This window comes from Corylus avellana, chromosome 2, assembly GCF_965113065.1.
Source record: "Corylus avellana chromosome 2, dhCorAvel1.hap1.2, whole genome shotgun sequence".
In the NCBI taxonomy this organism is placed as follows: Eukaryota; Viridiplantae; Streptophyta; class Magnoliopsida; order Fagales; family Betulaceae; genus Corylus; species Corylus avellana.
In genome coordinates, this window is record NC_142491.1 from 35843658 (window position 1) to 35868013 (window position 24356).

At 39.7% G+C, this 24356-nt stretch overlaps 4 protein-coding genes across 6 annotated transcripts; 1 reads left to right on the forward strand and 3 right to left on the reverse strand.

The window, feature by feature from the left end:
- Nucleotides 1-503: 503 nt before the first annotated feature.
- LOC132177627 (P-loop containing nucleoside triphosphate hydrolases superfamily protein) lies at nt 504-4749 on the reverse strand. The gene is given in 4 exon segments (XM_059590029.2): nt 504-1800; nt 1803-2367; nt 2369-4523; nt 4525-4749. Coding segments are annotated over 4 exon segments (4056 nt in total). The 5' UTR covers nt 4722-4749; the 3' UTR covers nt 504-661.
- A 1702-nt stretch (nt 4750-6451) lies between these two features.
- On the forward strand, nt 6452-10279 carry LOC132177638 (ABC subfamily C protein). The gene is made up of 4 exons (XM_059590039.2): nt 6452-7689; nt 8060-8325; nt 9171-9380; nt 9681-10279. Exons 1-4 carry the CDS (start codon nt 6573-6575, stop codon nt 9810-9812), a joined length of 1725 nt encoding a protein of 574 aa, XP_059446022.2. The 5' UTR covers nt 6452-6572; the 3' UTR covers nt 9813-10279.
- LOC132177645 (ARM repeat superfamily protein) lies at nt 10254-12207 on the reverse strand. Its single transcript, XM_059590051.2, has 5 exons — nt 11683-12207; nt 11476-11582; nt 11208-11355; nt 10893-11087; nt 10254-10716 (listed from the first exon to the last, which is right to left on the reverse strand). Exons 1-5 carry the CDS (start codon nt 11890-11892, stop codon nt 10483-10485), a joined length of 894 nt encoding a protein of 297 aa, XP_059446034.2. The 5' UTR covers nt 11893-12207; the 3' UTR covers nt 10254-10482.
- Nucleotides 12208-13518: 1311 nt separating this feature from the next.
- On the reverse strand, nt 13519-18534 carry LOC132161990 (Tetratricopeptide repeat (TPR)-like superfamily protein). 3 transcript variants are annotated; one of them, XM_059572239.2, is made up of 5 exons: nt 18323-18534; nt 18158-18220; nt 14853-17720; nt 13734-14255; nt 13519-13608 (listed from the first exon to the last, which is right to left on the reverse strand). In XM_059572239.2, the coding sequence occupies exons 2-3, from the start codon at nt 18189-18191 to the stop codon at nt 15049-15051; spliced, it is 2706 nt and encodes a 901-aa protein (XP_059428222.2). In that variant the 5' UTR covers nt 18192-18220; nt 18323-18534; the 3' UTR covers nt 13519-13608; nt 13734-14255; nt 14853-15048. The 3 variants fall into 3 exon arrangements, with proteins under 3 accessions (XP_059428222.2, XP_059428238.2, XP_059428214.2); XM_059572255.2 differs by having other exon boundaries at nt 13734-13894; nt 18158-18534; XM_059572231.2 differs by having other exon boundaries at nt 18158-18534.
- Nucleotides 18535-24356: the final 5822 nt, after the last annotated feature.

A 24356-nucleotide genomic window follows, 5' to 3' on the forward strand; every position in this document is an offset into this window, starting at 1 on the left:
AATAACATGCCCAAATAAAAATATAGGACAAGAAAATAATACAAATAAAAACTTAAAAAATGGCCAAAATATGGCCCGGTCCTCTATGAATTAGGATTCTCTCCGGTTCATTTAAACTGGAGAGTATTCAATTAATTATAGTGAAATGATATTTTTGTCCATTCAAAAAGTGAAAAGACAAAAATACCTATCAAGTATAACTTCTGTGTCCTCTGCATGTTGCACTTTTGCTAGCTAAGGTTGAAACCATTAGAACCATAGCAGTAAGCGTAAATGGTACTTCAAATTCTGTAGGACTGCATCATTGGAGCTGAAACTTAATTTGCTATATGTTGCACAGAACAGATGATAACAAAATCAAGGTGGCTGCCCAAATATATAGAGCTTCTCTTTTCTTTTCCTTTGTCAAATACAGACGGAAAATAGATACTAAAGCTCTCGAAAATTTGCTACATCATGCTCTTTAACCAACTGAGATCATGAAAAGCAACAAAGAACACCAATATGTAAGTTTCATCTCGTTAATGTTATAGTTCATCATAAGACCGACCAAATAAGCTAAAAGAACTGCAGACTAAATGTTATTATAGAAAGAGGTTAGTAACTTGCTTACACTAAGCCTTTAGCCTCTCAAAATAACCAACACCACCTAGTAATTCGGTTAGTTTTTCACACCAAAACCAAGACAGATGCTCCTAAAGATGGAGACTGCAATTGGAAGGATGGCAAACAGTGCAATGTGGAGTTGCTCAAAGCTGCTTGTCCTAACAGTAATCTTCCCACTTCGTTTGTCGTTCAATCCAACACGGATAGCAATTTTAGAACTCCGTCCAATGAAGAACTGAGACTGTAGATTGGCCATGAGAGACATGTCACCTCTTACTTTAACCAGAGAAATACCAAACATGGACTGGTCCTACCCTAAAGGGAAATCATCTTCTCTGAGGCGTACTTCCAAGTTTGCTCCCAATGCTGTTTCATCTTGAGATCTGACAACTCCAGTACTTCCCACCAAAAGTAAGTGCTTTCCAACAGCAGTTTGATCTTCGAATTTGAGTCTAGTGGCCACATTCCCATCTAAAAAAGTGACAGTCACCCCAGCAGTTGTTTTGTTAACATTGAAGTTTTTTGCTTTGGTTTCTCCTCTTAGGATGTAGGCAAGCTGCCCTCCAATGGTCTGAATGTTGAACCTTGCCATCGTTGATGCATTCTCCCAATGCTTTGCTGCAATTGAGGAATCCAAGTACATACTAAACTCTTTTTTATCCTTCATGATCTGAAATCCAAAATCAGCAGGAAATTGACCAGCAATCACAAGTCTTGTTTCAAGCATGATAGCATCATACCTAAGATCATGGTCCCAACCGTCAGTGCTTAGAATTGGTCTCACAAGAAGCTGAGACACAGGTTCCAAAAGACGATATCTGAATGTAGGATAATTTACATCAAAGGAAGGCGGGAGGACCATGTCAGGTAAGGGAGCTGGCACATCCGCTAGACTTCCATTCTCCTGGTCCTCATCTTCCTCCATGGAAACATAATTGTTGCCTTTCTCCTTTATCTCTGTCAACCTTTTCATCTGTTTTAACTGTTTCTTTTGAAGGAGCTTCACCCAATAATCATACTCATCAAAATAAGCTTTTCATTGCTCCTTGCTGAGCTCATCAATTTGAGATTTCTTCAGAGGCATGAATGGTGGAAGCTGGTCATACTCATCCTCATCTTCTTCCTCAGAAACCGATAAATTCAACAACTCAGTATCTGAGTCAACATCATCACCTCCCTGAACACCAGAGAGTTTGGATGCACATGCAGCTGCAGAAGAGAAGCCAAGAAATAGGTTGGGGGTAGGAAGAACCCAATTCGAAAAAGCTTTTGGTAATCAACTGCCTTTTGAGGTAGTAATATAGGAGTTGCTTCAAATAAGATCTTTATTGAGTAAAACATAAGTAATAAATGGGGTCTCCAGATAAGTCCATTGGAAAGCACTCTTTCCCCAGAACTGCTCTTTTGACACAATGGATAGTTTTCAACTAGGGACACAGGACACATGCAACTTTGATTCATCAATTATAGATCACCAACTGCCTCATTGATGGACTTCTGAATAACATTGGATTGTTCACGAACAAATTTTTCATAGTCTAGGGGTGACCCAGATTGTCTATCTGGGAGAACAGAAGCAGCATGAGTCAGAGTGACAACAGCATTTAACCATATTGATGAACCAAGAGAACTAGTAATTGACTTTAACAGTGGAAAATCAATAAGATTTCTATTCTGAGTGGTATCCAAACGATCTACGTAGAGTACAATGTCTGGAGGGAACTTCCTCAAAAACTTCTTGATCGATGCTAATATTTTTTCAATTGATAGATTGTTCCGTCGCAGAAGACCTAAAACATGGCGTGTCAAGGAATCTTATCTTGATACCATGAATTGTTCCAACAATCTCTTTCATAGTTGTTGTGGTAGGTTCAAATGCACCAACCATTGCTTTTTTCTCACCAAAAATGGAATTAATAGTTGCACTCTTTCCCACACCAGTTTTGCCAAGAACCAGAATATTTAATGAGAAGTCTAAATCATCTTTATCCTCTGGTTCAAGTTGCATAGCCAGCCTCTTTGTGGCTGACTCAAAGCTAAATGTCTGACTAGAGTACCTCCTTGCTGCATCCAGGACAAACCTATATAAAACTTTTGAAACTCTGAAATCTTCAGTAGAAGTGCCTAGCCTCTGTACAAGCCTCAAGAATTTCACTCTTAGGAGTTGTATCTTCTCAATTTTCTTCTTTTCTTCCTCACTTAGGTTGTACTCAAATTCATCCCCAGCTGTTGGGCCGGGGCGATTTAGTCTAGGAGCAGAATGGAATAAGGATTCTATGCAAGTAGAATGCTCCTCTTAATTATCACCGGTTACCGCTTTCAGAAAAGCCTCCAATGGAACAAAATTAAATAATCGCTTTCTTTCCCCATCCCTATCTTCGTCCACTTCCTCATCTGAGTCAATGGCAATCTGTCCACCAACCCTTTGCGAATGATCCTGAAGACCCTTCACTTCCTCATCAGAGGAAATTAGTCTCTGCTCAAATTCATGCATCAATGTCTTGGCTGTTTCAGAGCTTCCCAAAATCAAACCTTGGGCATCTTCAGCAGGCAGTGAACCTCCATTCCCTTCTGCTGCTTCCTTTATTGCGTCTGGATCAGTATTTGCTTCATACTTTTTCACTTGTTTCAGTTCATATGCCACATTGGAACTCAGTATCACAATTTCAGAGGAATTAGAATGAGTAAGTTCATTTCCCTCAGGCCCATTACTAAGGGATTCAACTTGGGTGGAAGCTGTGGCATCATGGTATTCAACTCCCAATTCAATTCCAGGCTGGAATTTGCTTTCTAGTTTCTCACTATGACTCCTGTTGTCAAGATCAAAACTTTCACTACCATCAAGTATGCTGCTTTCACTGTTTTGGATAAACATAGGTTCTTTTGCCACATATTTGACACTTTCCTCCACTCCAGAACTCAATTCCAGAAGGTCAGGTTCCATGGTAGTAGCACTGTGCTTCTCTAGCTGAGCGGCACCTCTATTTCCTTTACACAAATTGGAATGAATACAATCTTCAGTGTCTGAGCGTACTACATCAGTTTCATTGATTGTAATAGAAGCTTTTTCCATTACTTCATTGGCCTCTTCAGCATCTGCCACTAAATCCCTCTGGGTTGTGGATTTCATGGTTGGACCAGCATCCTCACTTAGTCCCATAATCTCCCACTCCCCTCCATCTGCAGCATTCAATTCAATCCCCTCCTTGTATACTCCTTTTTCTTCACCAGAATGCTTAGCATCCTCATCCAACTTCCCATTTTTCTCCATAACATATTCCCCATTTGCAATCAAAGACTCAACATAAGCCGCCTCTGCAGCACATGGGCCCATGTCTTGACTCACTTCAGCCGATGCAGTATCCTCACCAGGCATCTCCACAACCAATGCCTTCTCTATTCCAACACCCAAAACCCCATTTTGTGCTTCAACAACTTTATCAACCTCCACAACCTTGACCTCCATGGGAGGCTCAGATTGTTTGACAGTTATAGAATCCCTCCACTCCACCAATGCCTTAATTCTAGGAGAACCATCAATCTACTTTAATGCCTTAAAATCCGGAACCCTCACTATACCCAAACACCCACTATCTTCATCAACTTCACCCTCGATTTCCTCCTCCTCATCATCATCCATAGATAAATGAGCTTTGGGCATAATCCAGTTCAAGTTCAGACTATCCACCAAAACAGGTTCAACAACAGGACCATATTCACCGCTCTCTTCCTCGTCTTCTATAGAACTTTCTAAGCTTTTCCTATCTGGCTATGCCACTAAAGGCCTCAAAGGTTCAAAATTTTCACTCTCTTCCAAGGCTTCCTCGTCTGGCTTTGCAGCCCTCTCCGACGCCGACTTAAACTCCTCCCCAGTCAAAAAGTTTTTGTTAGACTCATACCCATTGTAACGAACACCAACTACTACTTGTACTAAAAGTTTTGAGGCCAACAGATTCAGAATCAGAATCAGAATCAAGGGTAGAAGGAGCTCGGATAGGAAGAGAACCTGTTGGCACTGAGGATGAACTGGGAACCGCGCGCTTATGCGGGTAGGCCTGGGCTACTACTAGCGCTGCTTGTGCGGCAGAAAAAGGGACATAAACCTTTGACTCCATGGCTCTGAGCTTTGTGGTTTTCTTGTTTCCAAACCCAACAAAACACACACGCAGAAGCCAAGGCACTATGCTGAAGTAAGTTTTTTTTTTTTTTTTTTTTTTTTTTTTTTTTAAGTCACTATGTTGAAGTTGAACGCTGATTATATTGCTTTCTTGTCTTATTGGTTTTTTTTTTTTTTTTTTTTTTTTTAAGCTTTTAGGTGTCGTTGGCATTCACATTGACATTACTGTCATTCGGCTAAGTAAATTTTTATTTAACTAAATTTGAATTAAAGAATATAGTTTTCTATTTTAATTAATCTTTTTCTTTTTTTAAGTATTCTTCTTAAACATTTTAGTTATTCATTTTCATTTTTTATTTAAAATATATTTTTTAATCTAATTTCACTATGTCCAAAGAGGAGAGAATAAAAAATTAACATTTTTAGTAGATAAATAATCTTTTTACATCTTTTGTACATCTCTGGTGCATCTCCTACAATTTTTTTTTTTCAAATTAACAACCAAATTTACTAAGCATTGTATCAACGGTTCACCAAATCCTTAATAGAGATTAGTGTGGGGTAGAGTTGGAGTGTTTGGCTGGGGCTGGGGCTGGGGCTGGGGCTTGGGTTTGGGTTGACGGCGTAAAAGCCACACACGAGCCTCGTGGACCGTTGTGGGTTAGAGTCGGATACTCCTGAACATGAACTTTCTTGGTTGGTATTCGGCTGATTTGGCTAAATGATTGGACTACAAGTTTACATGTCTCCTTGTCTCTGCTGAAAACAAAATTGCTACACATTCTTTCAAGCGAGACAAACCAATTATATGCTAAAAATTATCACCACACAAAGATAAAGCTTTATATATGCTCAGGACAAATGTTATACATATATATATATATATATATATATAAACAGAAATCTTGGCCGTATCGAAAGGTGATTTTTGTTAGAGCTTAGTACAGTTTTAGCAGCGATGGGCTGCCGGTAAAATAATAAGAATGTCAAAGGATCTTCAACTTTGGCCAAAAATATTTCGATCCTTAGGCTAACATGTTTGTCTAGAATAAAGATAGAGTAATGAGCTTGAATTTTAATTTGAGTAGATGGTTCGACCCCTTTACCTTATATGTTTAAATTATAGATTTTTTTATAACTGTTTTGTTATCTTTTGTGTCATTTTTATGTCCTTAAAAAAATGAGATGTCTTTTAAAATTACTATTTGATCAAAATTTAATAATGATTAATCTTAAGCTCAATCGTAATTTTAACAGTCACATTATTCTTAAAGTGACACAAAAAAGACTTATAGCATTATTCTCCACGTTTATATAGCAGTTGAGATATAATGGTGTTCCACGTTCATGTAGTGGTTGACACATAATCTCTTAAAATATCTAGAGTAGCTGAATTGTGGTAGAATTTTATGTGGTATATATATAGAGAGTAATGATACAACTTACGCCTGGCGTACATCAACAGTGATGCACGCCAGGCAAAAAAAAAATTTTATTATTATTTTATTATTTTAATTTTTTTGACAAAAAAAAAAAAAAAAAAAAAAATTTGCCTAGCATGGATCACTGTTAATGCACGCCAGGCGTAACTTGTATCATTATATATATATATATATATATATATATATATATTACATTTTATTATTTCTTTATTCTTAGTTTGCCCCATTTATGTTAAACTAAACAATAAATCAATCTCTTTCTGAAACTAATGATTTTCTCAGTTTACATGCTCTTCATCGTACGTTTGGCAATTTAGCAGAAGTGAGGTTAGCAGGCAGCAGCGGTGGGCGGTGGGGTTAAACCTCTTCCTAAGCCCTCGGCACACGCTACTGATCCTCCATCAGCAATGGCGGGTGCGCGTTGTGCCGCCCTTTCGCCCCTCACACCTTCCATTAACCCAACCGCCACAACGCGTACGAAACCGCTTGTGTTAGCTTGTCTTCCAAAACCCACCAAGAGAAAAAACTATCTCCGCCCCAAAATCCTCAAAACCCTACCTAACCTCATCCCAAACCCCGTAATTCCCATCCTATCCCCCGAAACCGAAACCGAAACCCCTCTCGAACCCCACCTCGATTCCAAGTCTCCAGTTGACGGAATCTCCAGCGATAACTACGCCGCCGATAAGGTCGATGAATTCCGAGCATCCGAGACATCGGCAGAACATGATAGCATTGTCGGTAAATTTTCGACCAAGTCTGTCCTCAAGTACGGTGCATATTTGGTTGGGATCTTTGTGTTTCAAACATTCTGTGCTGTTTGGATACTGGGAAATGCCAATACTGATAGAAAAGAAAGAAATTTGGATAATTCGGATTTGGGTATTGGTGAAAACAATAATGGGAAGTTTTTGTTGGGTGAAAATGGAATTGGGTATGTGCAAGACGATGAATTGGAAAGAAAAATTGAAGAGATTAGAGCAATGGCTAGGGAGGCGCGAAGGAGTGAGGCGAAGGCGGTGAAGGAAGATGTTGAGGATGATGATGATGATGACATTGGTGAAGAGAGCGTGGTTTCTAGGCAGAGAGTTGGCATTGAGAAGGAGATTGGTGCAAGATTGATTAAGTTGCAGAAGAAGTTGAATTCAGCTCCGGAGGGGTTACCGGGGTTGTTTGTTAATTATTTGGGGATGTCTGGGAAGGGGGAAGATAGGGTGAGTAGGGATAGTTCGGATTCGAATGAGGCGAATGGGACGTTGATGTTTAAGAAAAAGTTTAAGTTTAGCCCTTCAACGAAGCGGGTTGATGGTCCTAAGGGATTTGGAGGCACCAGAGATCGTAATACAAAAAAGAGTGGTTCCGGTAGTGTTGGTAAAATGAGTGGAAATGGAAGTGTTGATGATGATGGTGTGGAATTGTTGGACCTTGAAATGCAGGTGAACAAACAGCATACTGGCCATCAGGAAAGACGGAGATCAGATTTGGAAAAGGAAATGGGATTTGGAAATGCCAAACGGAGAAATGGTAATGTTACTAAATTGCCTGGTGATTGCATGGCATGGATAGTTTTGCTTAGTTGTTGCTTTTCTGCTTAAATTTTTGTTTACATAGTGGTTTAGTAAATAGCAGTCTTCTATTTTTGCTTTTGAATTTTGTTATTAATTGGATATCTTAACGAAGTTACTTGGCAGCATAAGTGAAAAAATTCAATTTATCAAATCTATGGTCAATAACTTATTTCGTTAGTCTATTAAAATTGTAAACTGCAAAACCAAAAGTAATTATTAAGATTCACAGTGACCATCTTTTACTTCCTGGATTATTTGTAATCAATCAAATCCAAAGTACACATATAATATTTAATTTATTCTTGAATTAATTGTTAAGTTTTTAGGTTTCTTCCAGGAGACTGGTCTAGAGAGGCCTTCAGTTGAAGTAGTAAATTCGCAACAATACGTAAAGATGGGGACTCATCATTCTCAAAGATTCGCAAATGGAAAACCTGAAACTACCACCACATCTGATAAGCATGCTGTTTTGAGTATAAATGGCAGTTCAAAACAAAGAGAAGTTGGAGATGAAACGCTGGCTAACAAATTCAGAGAAAAGCAACCAAAAAATGAGACTGATTTCTGGTGGTTGAGTCTTCCTTATGTTCTAGTATGTAACCAAAACTTTCTATTTTTATTATTCTTCTCTCGATAACTTAATATTCTGCATGATTGTATTGTTGTTGCAGATGTGAGATCCATATTGTTTAGTGTTTTCTTGTCTGGAGTTTACCAACTTGAGTAAACAATCGTGGCCATTGTCTTCTCAACACTACCTGAATTAATTCCACTCATTCAAAACTATCATTTTAGTTGAGCTCATTTTATAGACAATCTTTTTTTGGATTTCCTAACTTTTATTTTGTTTTTTTATTTTTTTTCACATATGAAACTTGATAATTTTCTGTTTATCACACAACTCTCTAGAAAATATCATCCTCTTCAATCATGTTCTTGTTATGGATGAGCACAAGATGGATGTATGGCTCTCTTGGGGTATATCTTGACTCTGCAATTTAACTTTCCTATCATTTGCCTACATTTTACCAGCACTTAAATTTCACATATTCTGTAAGATTGTGTTTTGTAAAAGTTTGGTCCATATGCATCTTTTGATACTCCCCATAGAATTCAAGTCTTGTTAAGTAAAATGATACCATTAGCAGACAACATAAACAACATAGACGACATACACTCTAGGACCTTCTCTTGGAACATGGCCAATCAGTTAACCTACCACCAATGCTTAATGCTGACTCTTGATGTATATCTATTATGACATGAGACTAATTTTCATCTTTATTTGCTTAGATCTTTCTTAATGCTATGTTACATAAATCCTGTATGATTTTAATACGTCCCAAGACGACCTTTCATTTTGGAGTGTCTTAACTAATAATAAGCATTTTTGTTTGCCTCCAACTAACCATCAAGTTGATATTTATCCAATTCCAGGTTATACTGGTGCGTAGGGGTTCTGAGGATGAAGGACAGGGAGGACTGTACACCTTAAAGACTGCGTCTCAGGCCCAGGAACAGAGTATCTCTTCCTATACTGTTGCTTTCGAGGATCAAGTTGATGCCAAAAACTTCTGTTTTCTACTGGAATCATTTTTTGAAGAACTGGGTGATTTTAGTGCTGACATTGTTCCTTTATCAATAAAGGTAAACAATCTTTCTTGATTACACGAATGTTTGACCTGACCTTTGCATATTGCATGTACACCCACATATGCAAGGCAATATTTGTTGCCCGAACTAACCATATGGGAAGATGAAACTCACTGTTCAAAGGGTTCCACCCTTATTTTTAAAGTGATAATGGCCAAAACACAATTTGTGGGGGTGTGTAGCACCTTGCAAGTGTCCCTGCATGTTTTAGAGTAGGTTATGATAATCCCTAGATGCCGTTACTTTAAGCTGTACAGACATCAGTGTTAACATGAGAAAGTACAATTCCTGCAGGAACTTCTGGAAGCAGCAAAAGCAAATGCCATGAAGGTAATTGTTGTGAAGAAGAGGCAGATTCAGCTCTATGCTGGCCAACCATTTGCTGATGTTGAGATGGCTTTGCACTCTTTGGTCGAAGGAGATTAGAGTGACTGTACGCCAAATTCAAGATAGAATGTGATTATTGTTTCTCATCATTGCGCTCCAAATTTAACCAGAACTACCCTCCATCAATGCATTATTTCCTGGTGGTTGTGGAATATGCAAAGAATTTTGTCTACCTTGGCTCGTAAAGTTTTGATAGCGGCGATTCTGCAAGAGGAATTGAATTAAGTGGGAAAAGATAGCCTGCAGTTATTACTACTGGGAACAATCCGTATAACATTATTCAACTTTTCACTTAAGTTGGTGGCTTTTTGTTGCAGACATCTTAGCATTTGATAGTTGTATATGTAGTTGGGCTGAAGGAAGAAGCTAGAATCTTTCGTTGAAACTAAAGTTGGGCTGAGCAAGTAGTTTTTAGTATTAGGCCAAATTTACCTGTTGCATTTCTCTAAAATTAAATGAGAACAGCTTCGAGAATTCATATAAGATCCAAATATTTTATTTTATTACTTTCTGCATCCTCCCAAGAACTGAGTGGATGCAACAAGAATCAAATTACAGCAAACTACATAAATATATATCTGTCTCAACATTTTTCCTCATGTAGGAACCATGTAAAGCCAGCAAAATCACGTGAAATAAATGTTCCCATCTTCACCTTAAGAGAAGAAACTACTACTACTGCCACCACCATCACCGCTACCCTAAAGCCCTATTGAGAAGGGATAATTTTGACCATGGACTGAGCTTGAACAGGCGGTAAGTTAGACTGACAGAAGCTTTGCCATGCCTCCTGCTTCTCCTCTTCATTTTCTGTAAAAGCCTCGTATACTGAAATCACAACACTTCTCGCAGCTTCTCTCGCCTCAGGCAGTCTATCATTCAACAAATCTGCAGCCATTTGAACCAAAGCAACCAACCCGAACTCTTCCATTCCCTCCAGCCCCTGCCATTACACAACACCAATTACTATCCACACCCATTTTATATCCGCTAACGTGACATATTTTAAATGACTTTTTATATCAACTTAAAAACACGTCAAATTAATTGGTGTAAGATGAGTATACAAGTACTATTACTCAAGAAAGAATTATAGCTTAATGTTGGTGGCAAAATTACCATCTTTGAGACACAATTTGAGATATAAATGGCAGCCTTGGCTCTGATTCTAAGGTTGGCATGGCTAACATTTGCCCGGAGCTTATTGAGCAAAGACAGAGGATTCATTGACCCTACCATTGCGCTCAGTGCCTTGTCTGCTTCTTCACACACAAACCGTTTGTCTTGAGACGATTTCAGTAGCAGCTGCAGCAGCTGTGGACCCATCCACGCAATCCAAACCGTTAATCATGACACCATCATATTCCACATGATATCCTCGCTTATCAAAGGCACAGATAAAATAAAGAAAAAAGAAAAAAAGCGGGTCCGTACCAAGGGGTCAAATGCATCGGAGGGGAAGGAGTCGAGCAACTTGTCACCAAAGGCCTTGAAAATATCAGATGAAGCCATAATAGAGGTCTTGCACAAAGCACTTCTTGGATTCTTCATGGCCTTCACCAGCACCAACATTACTTTTTCTCTGTTCACATCATACATGTAAGCAAATCCCAATACTTCAACCAAAGAAAATGTTTTTTGCAATACATTCTTTTTCCCTCAGACTATGGAGTAAGAAACGAAACAAGGAGAAATCTCTTACAAGAGCGGAAGCAGGAGAGTGGAATGATAAAGTGCAAACCGCCTGGCGTTATTCAGTGACTCACAGACTTTCATCCAATCCTTTGAATCTAACCCTTCAATCAAGCTCTGCATTTCGCACATGAAACAAAAGTCGACTAAAACGGTAAATGGGTTTTCCTCAAAAAGACAACTTTGAAAGAATTTACTTATGAAACAGGGGACTCACTTGGATCTTGGATTCAGGATCTGGTATGGCCTTCAGATTCTCAGACAAAACATAATCAACGGTGGCATCTGCAGGTGGTGGCAATGGTGCGTGGTTTTCGTCCGTGACAGAAGAATCAGATTGTTTTTGGATTGGAACCACGACTTTTGCTTGCTTTTTGGGCCTTTCTGGTGTTGTTGGGAGAGCATTATCAATGGGTCTCAGCGCCATTATGAAAGAGAGCGATAGAAAGAATACAGGAGATTGATATGAAGGAAGAGTTTGATTTAAAGGGCTACCCAGGGTGGGATTCTGATTCAAACAGGGAAAGTATATATCAAACTAGCTCTAGCGTAAAAGATCTTTACTTTCAGGTTTTAAAATTCAAATTTTGTAAAAGTTCTGAAAAAAGAGACGTTGGAGACTTTCGGTAACGGTCACATTCTAAAGCGGAGTGGATACTCTGCAGTTGAAAAATGTGCAGTCGCTACATTTTAATGTTATTAGGACGCGTGGCATGATCATGTTGACTATGGCGTTGTTCATGAAAAATCAAGGGCCCTTGACACCGTTCTTTTCCCCCTCTTTTTGGACGGCCTTGATCTTTACCCCGTCATTTAACCAAAAAATTATGGAGAAAGGTGAGGACTGAGGAGCAATGGAGCATGATCGTTTGTTTGGCTCTCTCACTTGTACTGGACATGGTTTCATTCCTATTTATTTGAGTCATGAAAATGGAATCAAATACATGATAAGTTCTGACAAAAAAATGTTTAGTTAAAAACACTCCTTTCCCATTTTTATCAAAAGAATATAATAATATATCACACTTTTATCTTACTATATTAACGTGACAACCGCAACAGGCGATGATCATCGTTGAACCAATTCTTATTAAAAAATGAGAAATGCTAGAGGTTAATAAGTTTTTCATATTTTGTTCATATCTTCTTACAATCAACCATTAAATTTGTGAAAATCACCATTGACTTATATAGAATCTACATAAGTCTACAAATCCAATAATTGATTGTAAGGAAATATGGGTCAAATATGAGGAACTTATTGACCCATAACATTTTTCTTAAAATATATATATATATATATATATATATATATATATATATATATATTCAATATTGACTACTATATCTTGCCACGTTAGCATAATAGAGTAAAAGTGAGATAAATATGCAGCATATATCATTACTTCTTGATACATAGAAGAATTTAAACCATTTCTCAAGTTGTTTAAGCATTATATTTTTATCACAAGATTATATATAAGAATTTAAACACATCCTCCATTTGTCTACGCCATCCTTGCACAAGGACTATATGTTCTTCTTCTCTGTTGTAAGTTTGTACTCTTCCAACTTTTATCAAGGGCTTGCCTGAAGCGATTAAAACTCTTGTTGATTTCACTTGCGAACACATACCACATTTTTGTTTTGAAAAATGCTACAAGTATTTTCAAGTGCTTACTCCCTACTGTGATAATTAAAATCGCTATTATATATAATTATACAGAACACACTTGAAAGTACATGTCACATGTTAGGATGTAGCACATTGTTGATTTGAGTAGAATACTATAAAATAGAGAGTTAAACATTCTCACTTATTTTGAACCTTCCTCTTCGGCATAGGAAAAAGGGGAAGAAAGGGGGATTTCAAATGTTCCTGATTTTCCCACATAATGGAAAATCGACCTTTTACTACTTCCGAAATTCAAATCTACGAATAAGAACGATGAAAAGATAAAGCATATTTCTGTCATGAACTCGTTTCCCAATGGTATCCTCAAAACCTCAACTAGAGCACAGAAAAAGTGTGTGTGTGTGTGTGTGTGGGGGGGGGAACTTGACATGGTTTCAATCACTATGGCTGAAGAATTACAGTCCCAGACTCATTTTTGTACGCTCTCCTTCAGCATTCAGAACTCGCCTAAAGGAATAAGATAACAATGTCATACAAACTCGATCCAGCTCAACCAAAATCTTATCCAAGGTTTTTCCTCTATAAATAATTTTTTTAATCATATGAATGACATGGTTGAAAGAGAATCATACATGTGCTGCTATGAGACAGCTGAAATTTAATCGTCAGTTTGAAGGGTAGCCTCAAAAAAATAGCCAGGTCCGCCATGTTTATGAGAAATCACTGTATTGCAGACTAATAATCATGTACAACTCGCTAACAAATTCCAATGGCTTTTACCTTCCTACAGTATCTGTATGAAAAAATAGACCAGAAGAAGATGGTCAAAACATCAATAATACTAGCCCGAATAGCATGAGATTACCTAAAGACAATTAGGGGGACTGAGGAGAATTCAATTAATAGACTATATGTGTAAGCATCCCGCAAACGAGGCTCCATGGTATCCAAGGAGATTCAGAGATGTGCTTTCCATGCAATCCATGCATGAATTGCATCCTGCTTAAAAACCAGAGCACTGAAAAGTGAAGCATCCAATCTCACAACAAGCCCATGCCAATGCGTCCACATAAATTTTGAAGCAGTATAAATGAACTGAATGTCCTGATGTCATTCTTGGCATATTCACCATGTTTGACATGCAACTCTCATGCCTGAAGCCATAAATCATCAATTCAAAAGGTTACTAGGGAAATTTAAGAAACGTTGACAAAGGTTTCAGACCATGCATGATTCAATCATATGTTCCTTCGTAAAATATTGACACAAAAATTCTGGAGAAACCATTAAAATGTGTACATGCGTTAGTAAGTAGAATCATGGGTCTAAGACTCAACAATCAGGCATTTCAACTTTTGCTGCTAAGGCTTATTAGTGTATGTTTCTGCTCTATCCCCCTCCCCTCCTTACTGAATGTACTTTACTTTCTAACAAATGGAATTTGTTTTACACACCTATACAGCGCTTGAGTGGTTTTATGGGGATCTGGGTTGATAGAGAATTGAACAGCCAAAAATCAATATGCGACAGAAATTAGGAGCTTGACTTATGCATGCTGCTTCCTGTTTCATCTTAGCATCCTATGTTTTGAACTTGTGAAAACTTTATCCACTTGAGGCATTGCCTCTAAATCAATAATGAATTTGGATTTACGGGAAGGATGCCACAATGTTTCCTGTGTAAGGCTTATTGCAAACAGAGATTCATTTCTGCATCTAACTTCACTAGCTACTAATCAGAGAAGAGATTACCTCTGACAGCAACATCTTCGGCCCCATTAAGGAATTGGTGGAATGAAGAATCTTCATGAACAGAACTCTCTCTCTTCCACAAATTGCTCCCATTGGTAAGATGAGTAAAAAACCTTATGGCATCACCACTTACTGAGTAAATCACAGACTCTGAATCTTCCAGTAACTTGCAAAATCTAACCCCCAGCCCCGTACATTACCAGGATCTTGAAGCATGTTGAGACTTTGCCGTTTCCCTCAACACCGCACCCACAACTGCTGCCTGCTCAAGGCATTCAGCCTTATGCAATGCATCTAGAAGAACAACACACGTTTTGGTATGAATATTACAACCTTTCGACCGAGTTTCCTCAAAAAGTGCATATGCATCCATTGCTCTACTACAATTGCTTAGCCCTTCTATCATAGCATTATAACTAGCAGAATCTGGTATACCCCCACTTGCCTTAAACCTCTCAAAAAGCCTATTAGCGTCTGCTATATTTCCAGCCTTTGCAAGTCCTGAGATCATGGTGGTATAGGTGATTGTGTTGGGCTTCAACCCTTGCTTATGCAACTCTTGCCAGAACACAAAGGCCTTATTAAATTTTCTAACCCTACAAAGACCGTTTATGAGAATGCTGTAAGTTATGTGGTTGGGAGTACATTTCAAGTCTTTCAATGACTGAAAGCAGACAAGGGCTTCATCAATTTCCTCCGCTTTCACTAGTGCATCAAGCAAGCAATTCCATGTGTATACATTGGGGGTCAAACCTTTCTGCATCAACTCTTCCAAGATTAGATATGCTTCATCAATTCTACCCACCTTTCCAAACCCATCAATAAGACTACTATATATCACCACATTTAACTCTATTCCTTTAGACTTTGCTTCTTCAAAGAGCATGTATGCTTCATCAAGCCGGTCAATCTTCGCAAGCCCATCAATGACGGAGCCATATGTAACAACAGTTGGTTGGTGTCCCTTCGTCGCCATTTCCTCTAACAGATGATATGCTTTGTTAACCTTACCAGACTTGCAGAATCCATCAATTACAATGTTGTAAGCACGAGTGTCCAAAACACAGCCTTGTTCCTTCATTGCATAGAACAACTCGTAGGTTTCCTTTGCAAAGCCTGCTTTCACAAGGCCACGAATTAGGATTGAATAGCTCCAAACATCTGGAACAAGTCCTCGAGCCTTTATCTCCTCAAACAAAGCCCTGCCTTTCTCGATTTCTCCAGCTTTGAAAACACAATCCATGTAGGTATTAAGCAGCATCAGGTCAGGAGAACAGCCCCCATGTACCATTTCTTTGTATATCTTGTGACCATCCTCCTTCCTGCCACACTTGAAGAAGTTCCTAATAAGTGATGTATATACAACAGCATTTGGAATCTGATTAGAATCTAGCATCTTTTCATATAGCCTGTAGGCATCATCCACTCTGCCATGTTTGCCCAAGCCATCAATAAGAGAACAAAATGTAACTGCATCTGGGGTGCAAACTTTATGATCCATTCCTTCAAATATAGAACAAGCTGCATCCAGTTTTTGAGCTTTGCAAAGTCGATCTATCATTATATTGACAGTCATAACATTAGGAAACAAGCCAGCTCCTTCCATGGCATCCCGAATGCCCAGAGCAGCTTCAAGGTTTCCTGCCTTGCAAACCATTTCTATTAAAATATTATAGGTTGAAAGGTTGGGCGACGCATCTTTCTTCATCTCCTCGAAGATCCGTAATGCCTCCTCTACTATACCCTTCTTCCCAAGGCAAGTAATAATGCAATTATATGCAATCACACTCGGAATGCACCCCTTTCGTTTTTGCCTCTCAAGTAAACTATATGCTTCATCGAACTTTCCAACTGAGCCATAACCCATGATCATGGTGTTATAAGCATATGCACAAGGGACTTTCCTGCCATTATCCATATGTTCAAATAGCTCCACAGCTTCATCCAGTCTATAAGCTTTGCAGAGAACCCCTATCATGGTAGTATATGTCACATCATCAGGCATCAAGCCATGTGCTTTCATCTCATGAAAGAATTTCCAGGCCATATCCACCTTCCCAATCTTACCAAAACAATCTATGCAGACATTATAAAGAACAATGTCAGCATCAAAAGAGTTGCTCTTCATCTCATCCAACAGAGAGAGAGCAGCATCAACCCGGCCCACCCTGGCAAACACACGAATAAGAGTTGTAAATAAATGCACACTTGCTTCATAACCTAGCTCCTGCATTTGGTGAAAAAGAGCGAGCGTGAGGTCAGATTCATGAACCGCAGCCAGGGCACCAATCAGATTTGTGTAAGCCGAAAATGCAGGACGGAATTTGAACTTCCTCATGGTTTGTATTAGATCAAAAGCTTCTCTAAGATTTTGCGACTTGATGCAGCTTACCACTAGCTCGACACATGTGTAATTAGATGGACCAAATCCTGCAATACTCATTTCTTCCAGAATCGGTTCCAAGCAATCAAACTTTCTACTCCTAGCCATAACCATGAGCAGCGAATTGTATGCATCAGGACAATGTGCTTGGTCAGTTTTTCTCTCGGCCCACCGAAAATAATTTACTGCTAGATTAACATTCTTTAGCCTTCTCAAGACTCCAATAACTAGATCGGGTTGAGGTTTTTCATCTAACACAGATAGAGCATTCTCCAGGGCGGGTCCCCATGGACCACTCTCCAAGATATGGCACACATCATCCACTACATGTCTCACACCCTCAACTTTTCTTGAATTTTCTCGATTATCCACAAAGCGAACAACTTTCCCGTCCTGCTCAGAAGAAGGCCCATTAAACAAGGACGAGAACTTCTTAGAAAAGGTGTAAATGTGACAGCACTCCGAATCAATTTGATAGATTAATGCTGCAGCACCACAAAATAAGCAGTTGAATGTCAATTTATATGAAGATGGGACAAGCTAATGATAAATCGAGAAACTGCAGCACAAGGTCTCCCTCTGGGGACAAACAACCATTAGGAAGCACCTTATGGTTGGTTGACAGCTCCAAAACTTGACCCCTTAGATGGCCATGACAACTAATTAATTCCCCTTCCTAATGTAATCAACAAAGGCTACAAAATGTCCAAATATCTATAAACTCAACCTTGTTTAGCTACTAGAGTATGGCATATGGATCATTTCTAACCATTTAGCCCAACAATTGACTGATAAACACGTAATGGAAAGTTAAAAATAATGAACATCGTGGAAATTTGAAAACAACAAAAATTGAAAACTTACATAAAGAGAATCCCCAAAAACTAACCAACTATAGAGAACCTAGCAGAGTCAACCTTACCTTGGTTCCTTAAGAGCGTCTTCGATATCTGCATTTCAGGGCTTCTACGATACCCTTTACAGTCTGGATCCACAATAAGAAATCAACAAATCATCTGGTATCAAAGCATTTCTTTTTTGGGTGTTTTTCTATACGGTGTGGTGAACCATCGTGCGAGTGGGTTACCTGTGGGAAGTAAAGATTGACGGTGCGATTTTTCCGTGGGCTGACACGATGGGTTGCACGGTGCAGCAACGTCGGAGCAGTGTCGCTGGGCTGAGTCAGTAGCTGACAGCGTCTCTAGCGAAGAAGACTGGAAGTAGCGGGGTGCAGCCGTGGGAAGCAACCGTACAGGGTGTTGCAACCTGGTTGTGAGCTCGAGGCTGTAAGTGTGTGTTTATTGGCGGAAGAAGACTGTAGTTTGGTTGCACATCTTGGTGGGTATTTCTATTCCAGTACACAGATAAGCTTAATCTAGTAAAATGTATCATCTTATTCTGGTTTGGTATTGTAAATTATAGTTGTTTGGTAGCTGATATAAGAATGGGCTTAAACAAGTTAATTCCCATTAGGCCTAAGGATGGCGGCTTAAGGATGGCGGGCTACTGGTGTGACAAAATATTTTTCACCTTATAAAGCCCAAAAAAGGCCCACCTTTTATAAATAAAAAGTAATGCTAGAGACTATCTTTTTATCCTCTTTTTATCTTCCTAAAGTTGATGTGGCATTTAAAATCATCATTAAATTTTAGATGAATCATATTTGAATTTTGATCCAATAGTGATTTTGAAAGCCACATCAACTAGGAGGATAAAAAGATAGTGCCTAGCATTACTCATAAAGAAAGCTCACCACTTGTAGGCACATTAGAAGGCCTGAAAAAACCTTACCTTGTGGCCAGAAGCCCACGAAGCAGAAGGAGCAATAACGCGGCTTAAATCCACCTCAAAGTCATTCAGTTCAAAAAAGACCACACTTGTCCAATGAATGAAGAAAGCCAGGATCTTCTCAACAAACCCAATCCTACCAAACAAAGTCCAAATATCATAAAAAACCGCCACATAACCTCTCAATAGATTATTACCGAATATTACGAAAGAAATCTACCTAAGCAACAAACTCCATAAGTTTGAGAGTCAAGTAAGAGTCCCTCCACCACTCACATATCCAGGTATTCTATAAAAGGAACAGTCAACCACCTCTGAAAAACACACAGTGAATTCCCTCTACACTTATCTTAATATAATTTATTATTTTATTACTTTTTCTAATCTTTCCATAAATTCTAATTTAGACATCGGAGGTGGAACGGATGCCACTCCCCCCACCTCCCCCCCCCCCCCCCCCCGGCGGCACTTTGCAACCTTCTATCACTAACCCTTTTCTTATTTCATAGCAGGCTATGGATTCGAGTTGCTACTTGTGTTGACAATTGTCTCAACAGTTGGTGTCGTTTGTGAGAATTAACTTATTTAAGCCCATTGTAATATATCAGTAACTCGCCACTACCTTAAAACCTGTTGAATGTGAAACTTTGCAATTGGGGAAAGTTCACTGCGTCTGGTGGGTTCCGCTCATGACGATTCGTCTAGTTCTGCAGCAAATGGGGTTACAGCCGGTGGTCCTGCAGGTTCATCATTCGGCAGTCTTATAAGTCCACTTTCTCCTCTTGTCAGCGCAGAGATTTTGAGGATCACTCCCTAGACGACTTAGCACCAGCAGCACCATCAGGTCGATCCCCAACAGAACCAACCAACTCTTCTTCCAAAAAGGGTCCTTTAGCACGCCCAAATGCGGTGACATCAACAAGATCAACGGGAGCGGAACTATCAGATCCAAAAGCCTCCGCCTCTTCCCCTGATAAATAGGCAACAAAGTTCGCCTCTTCCTTCTCAAGGATTTGAACCTCGTAATGAACTCGCTCCCGATCAAAATCCAACCTACGGGAAGGAACCATACCTTTATCTAAACGACCCGGGATGGACCCAGGAAAAAAGGAGTTAGGTTTGGCAGCCTCCTTAGTAGTCTGCGCCCTCTGCGCATCCACAGACAATGTCAACAGCCCAACATATCCTAGAAATTGCTCTAGGTTCTCGTTTCGGAGCAACCAGTCCCCATGGACCCAAAAATTGTTAGTCGTTGCATCATCCCTAGCCCATTCAAGGGCATACTAGACAGGAAGTAATGTCGGGCGAGAAAGCATAAGCTTTTCTAAAGCCTGAGCCGACAATACCCCCCATCAAGATCTCAATGAAAATTCATCGGTTTATTCAAAACCCTGGGAAACAAAGAAAGACTGCTCCTACCACCGTTTGATCCACGAAACCCTATGGGGAATCTAAAAAATTGCCCCCGTCTTCCGAGAGTGGATCTTCCACTCGTCACCAGCATCCCGGTTTGCCGGAGAGGCAATATACATATACAAAAACTCCACTACAGTAAGTTGAGGGCGCCCCTCATTTTTAAACAACTTGAGCCATATCACTGTCACGCCCATCAAAATCCTCTAACCATTTGTGGTTACCTATGAATGAGCGAGGTTAAGTATGTGCAGCACCTCCCTCACCTCTTGTGGAACAGGCAGCCAAAACCCAGAAGCAAGAATAGGGAACGTCAAGCAAACCTTTTCCTCTCCCTCAACATCATCGGCCCCTTCACCAGTTGAACACCATTCGAGCAATTACAAGACGGCTTCAAACGATCAAGAGCTGACGCCTTAACGTTAGATCAAAGAGCAACACCGTTGAACTCCATCAATGACAAAGAAATTAAGAAGGGAAAAACCATAAAAATTCAAAAATCGCTTATAAGACGAAGGAATAGACGATAAATCAAAAAGAAAAAAGCCTATTTTAAAGCGTCTCAAACCATCTCCAAACGTAAGACATCGCCACGTGTCACTCAAAATAAATCAAACGACTGTTAAAAAACCCAATAGACGCGTCTCAAAATAAACATTGATGGAAAATTGTATCATTTCATCAAAAACCGCCAGAAAGAGACAACTTATAATTAAGGCAAACGTGCGCTGTACCTCCCATTAATGACAAATATCACGTCCGAAAAAGGCGTGCTACGACAACAACGAATTTTGTCCTCAGCAAAAATGGGACCAGGAACTCAAAATAGACAATGGTTTAAAAGTAGGAAGCAAAAATGTGAGATTTTACACATCATAAGATGATTTGTATTGGACCATTACTAATGCGCCAATGGGCTTCGCGCAATATACCCAAAGCTAATTCCCATTGGACCACTACTATGGTCCAAGGAATGGTGCGTTACTGATATAACAATGGGCTTAAAGAAGTTAATTCTCATTAGGCAACCACTATGACCTAAGTGAATGTCGGGCTACTGGTGTGACAAAATATTTCTCACCTTACAAAGCCCAAAAAAGGTCAATCATCTATAAAGAAAGCCCACCACTTGTAGGCACATCATAAGGCCCGAAAAACCTTACCATGTAGCCAGAAGCCCACGAAGCAGAAGGAGCAATAACTCAGCTTAAATCCACCTCAAAGTCATTCCGTTCAAACAAGACTACACGTGTCCAATGAATGAAGAAATGCAAGATCTGCTCAACAAACCCAATCCTACCGAACAAAGTCCAAATACAGTAAAAAACCGCCACATAAACTCTCTAAAGATTGTTACGGAAGAAATTTACCTAAGTAACAAACTCCATAAGTTTGGGAGTCAATTAAGAGTCCTTCTACCACTCACATACCCAAGTATTCTATAAAAGGAACAACCGACCACCTTTGAAAAACACAATGAATTCTCTCTACACTTGTCTTAATATTATTTCTTATTCTATTATTTTCTCTAATCTCCCTACAAATTCTAATTTAGACATCGGGGGTGGAATGACAGCACCCCCCCCCCCCCCACTTCGCGGCCTTCCATCACATACCATTTTCTTATTTCTTAGCAGGCTTTCGATTCGAGTTGCTACTTGGGTTGACAACTATCTCAACAGTTGGTGCTGTATGTGTGGATTAACTTATTTAAGCTCATTGTTATATCAGTAACTCACTATTCCCTTGAAACCTGTTGAATTTGAAACTTTGCAGTTGCAAAAAGTTCACGGCGTCCGGTGGGTTCCGTTCATGACGATCCATCTCGTCCTGAAGTGGATGGTCCCGCAACCGGTGGTCCTGCAGATTCATCATCCGGTGGTCTAGCAGATCCACCTTCTCCAGCCATTGCAGAGATTTTAAGGATCACTCCCAGGCGACTCAGAACTGGTAGCACCATCAGGTCGATCCCCAATAGAACCAACAAACTCTTCCTCCAAAACGGGTCATTCATCAACACCAAATACATCGACATCAACAGCATCAACGGGAGCGGGACTATCAGATCCAACGGCCTCTACCTCTTCCCCTGACAAATAGGCAATAGAGTTCGCATATTCCTCATCAGGGATTTGAATCTCGTAACAAACTCCCTCCCGATCAAAATCCAACCTACGGGAGGGAATCATACCATTATCCAAATGACCCGGGACCGACCTAGGAAAAAAAAGGAGTTAGGGTTGGCAGCCGCCCTAGCAGTCTGCGCCCTCTGCGCATCCATAGACAACGTCGACAACCCAACATATCCTAGAGATTGCTCTAGGTGCTTGTTTTGAAGCAACCATTCCTCATGGGCCTAGGAATTGTTAGATGTAACATCATTCCTAGCCCATTCAAGGGCATGTCGGACACGAAGCAATGCCGAGCGAGAAAGCACAGGCTTTTCCAAAGCCTGAGCCAATAGTACCACCCATCAAGACTCAATTAAAATTTATGGGGTCCGCCATAAAAAAACTCAAAACCTCGGGAAAACAAAGAAAAAAATGCTCCTGCCACAGTTTGATCCTCAAAACCCTATGGGGAATCTCAAAAATTGCCCCCGACTTCTGAGAGTGGATATTCCACACGTCATCAGCATCCCGATTTGCCGAAGAGGCAATATTAAAAAAAAAACTCATCTGCAGTAAGTTGAGCAGGCCCCTCATTTTTAAACAACTCAGGCCAGATCACTGCCATGCCCATTAAAATACTCCAACCATTTGGGGTTACCTGTGAAGGAGCGAGGTTAAGTATGTTCAGCACCTCCCTAACCACTCGCGGAACAGGTAGGCGAAACCCAGTAGCAAGAATAAGGACCGACGAGCAAACCTCTTCCCCTCCCTCAACATCCCTTCACCAGCAGATGGCAATCTCAAATGAAATCTCTCCAAAAAATTATATGACGGCTTCAAACGATCAAGAGCCAACCCCCTAACGTTAGATCGAAGAGTAGCACCGCCGAACTCCATCAATGGCGAAGAAATTGGGAAGGGAAAAGCCAGAAAAATTCAAAAATTGCTTGTAAGACGAAGGAATAGACGATAAATCAAAAAGAAAAAAAAATTGCTATTTTAATGCATTTCAAATCATCTACAAACGTCAGATATCGCCACTTGTCGCTCAAGATAAATCAAACGGGTGTTAAAAAACCCAACACACATGTCTTAAAAGAAACGCTAATGGAAAACTGTATTATTTCATCAAAAACTGCTAGAACGAAACAACCTCAAACTGACACGTGCCACCTATAATTAATACAGACTTGCGTCATACCTCCAATTAATGGCAAATATCATATCCCAAAAAGGTGTGCCACGATAATGGTGAAGTTTGCCCTCCTAAAAAATGGCGCAAGCAACTTAAAATAAAAGGTGGTTTAAAGCGGGAAGGAAAAATGTGACATGTTACACGTAATAGCATGATTTGTACTAGACCACAACTAATGTGCCAGTGGGCTTCGCACAATAAACTCAAAGCTAATTCTCATTGGGCCACTACTGTGGTCCAAGGGAATAGTGGATATAATAATGGGCTTAAAGAAGTAAATTCTTATTAGGCCACCATTGTGACCTAAGGGAATGACGAGCTACTGGTGTGACAAAATATTTCTCACCTTACGAAGCCCAAAAAAGGCCCACCATCTATAAAGAAAGCCCACCACTTGTAGGTACATCTGAAGGCCTGAAAAAACCTTACCTTGTGGCTAGAAGCCCACGAAGCAGAATGAGCACTAATGCAGCTTAAATCCACCTCAAAGTCATTTAGTTCAAATAAGACCACACATGTTCAATGAATGAAGAAAGGAAGGATCTACTCAACAAACCCAATCATACCAAACAAAGTCCAAATACAGTCAAAAACTGCCACAAAACCTCTTTAGA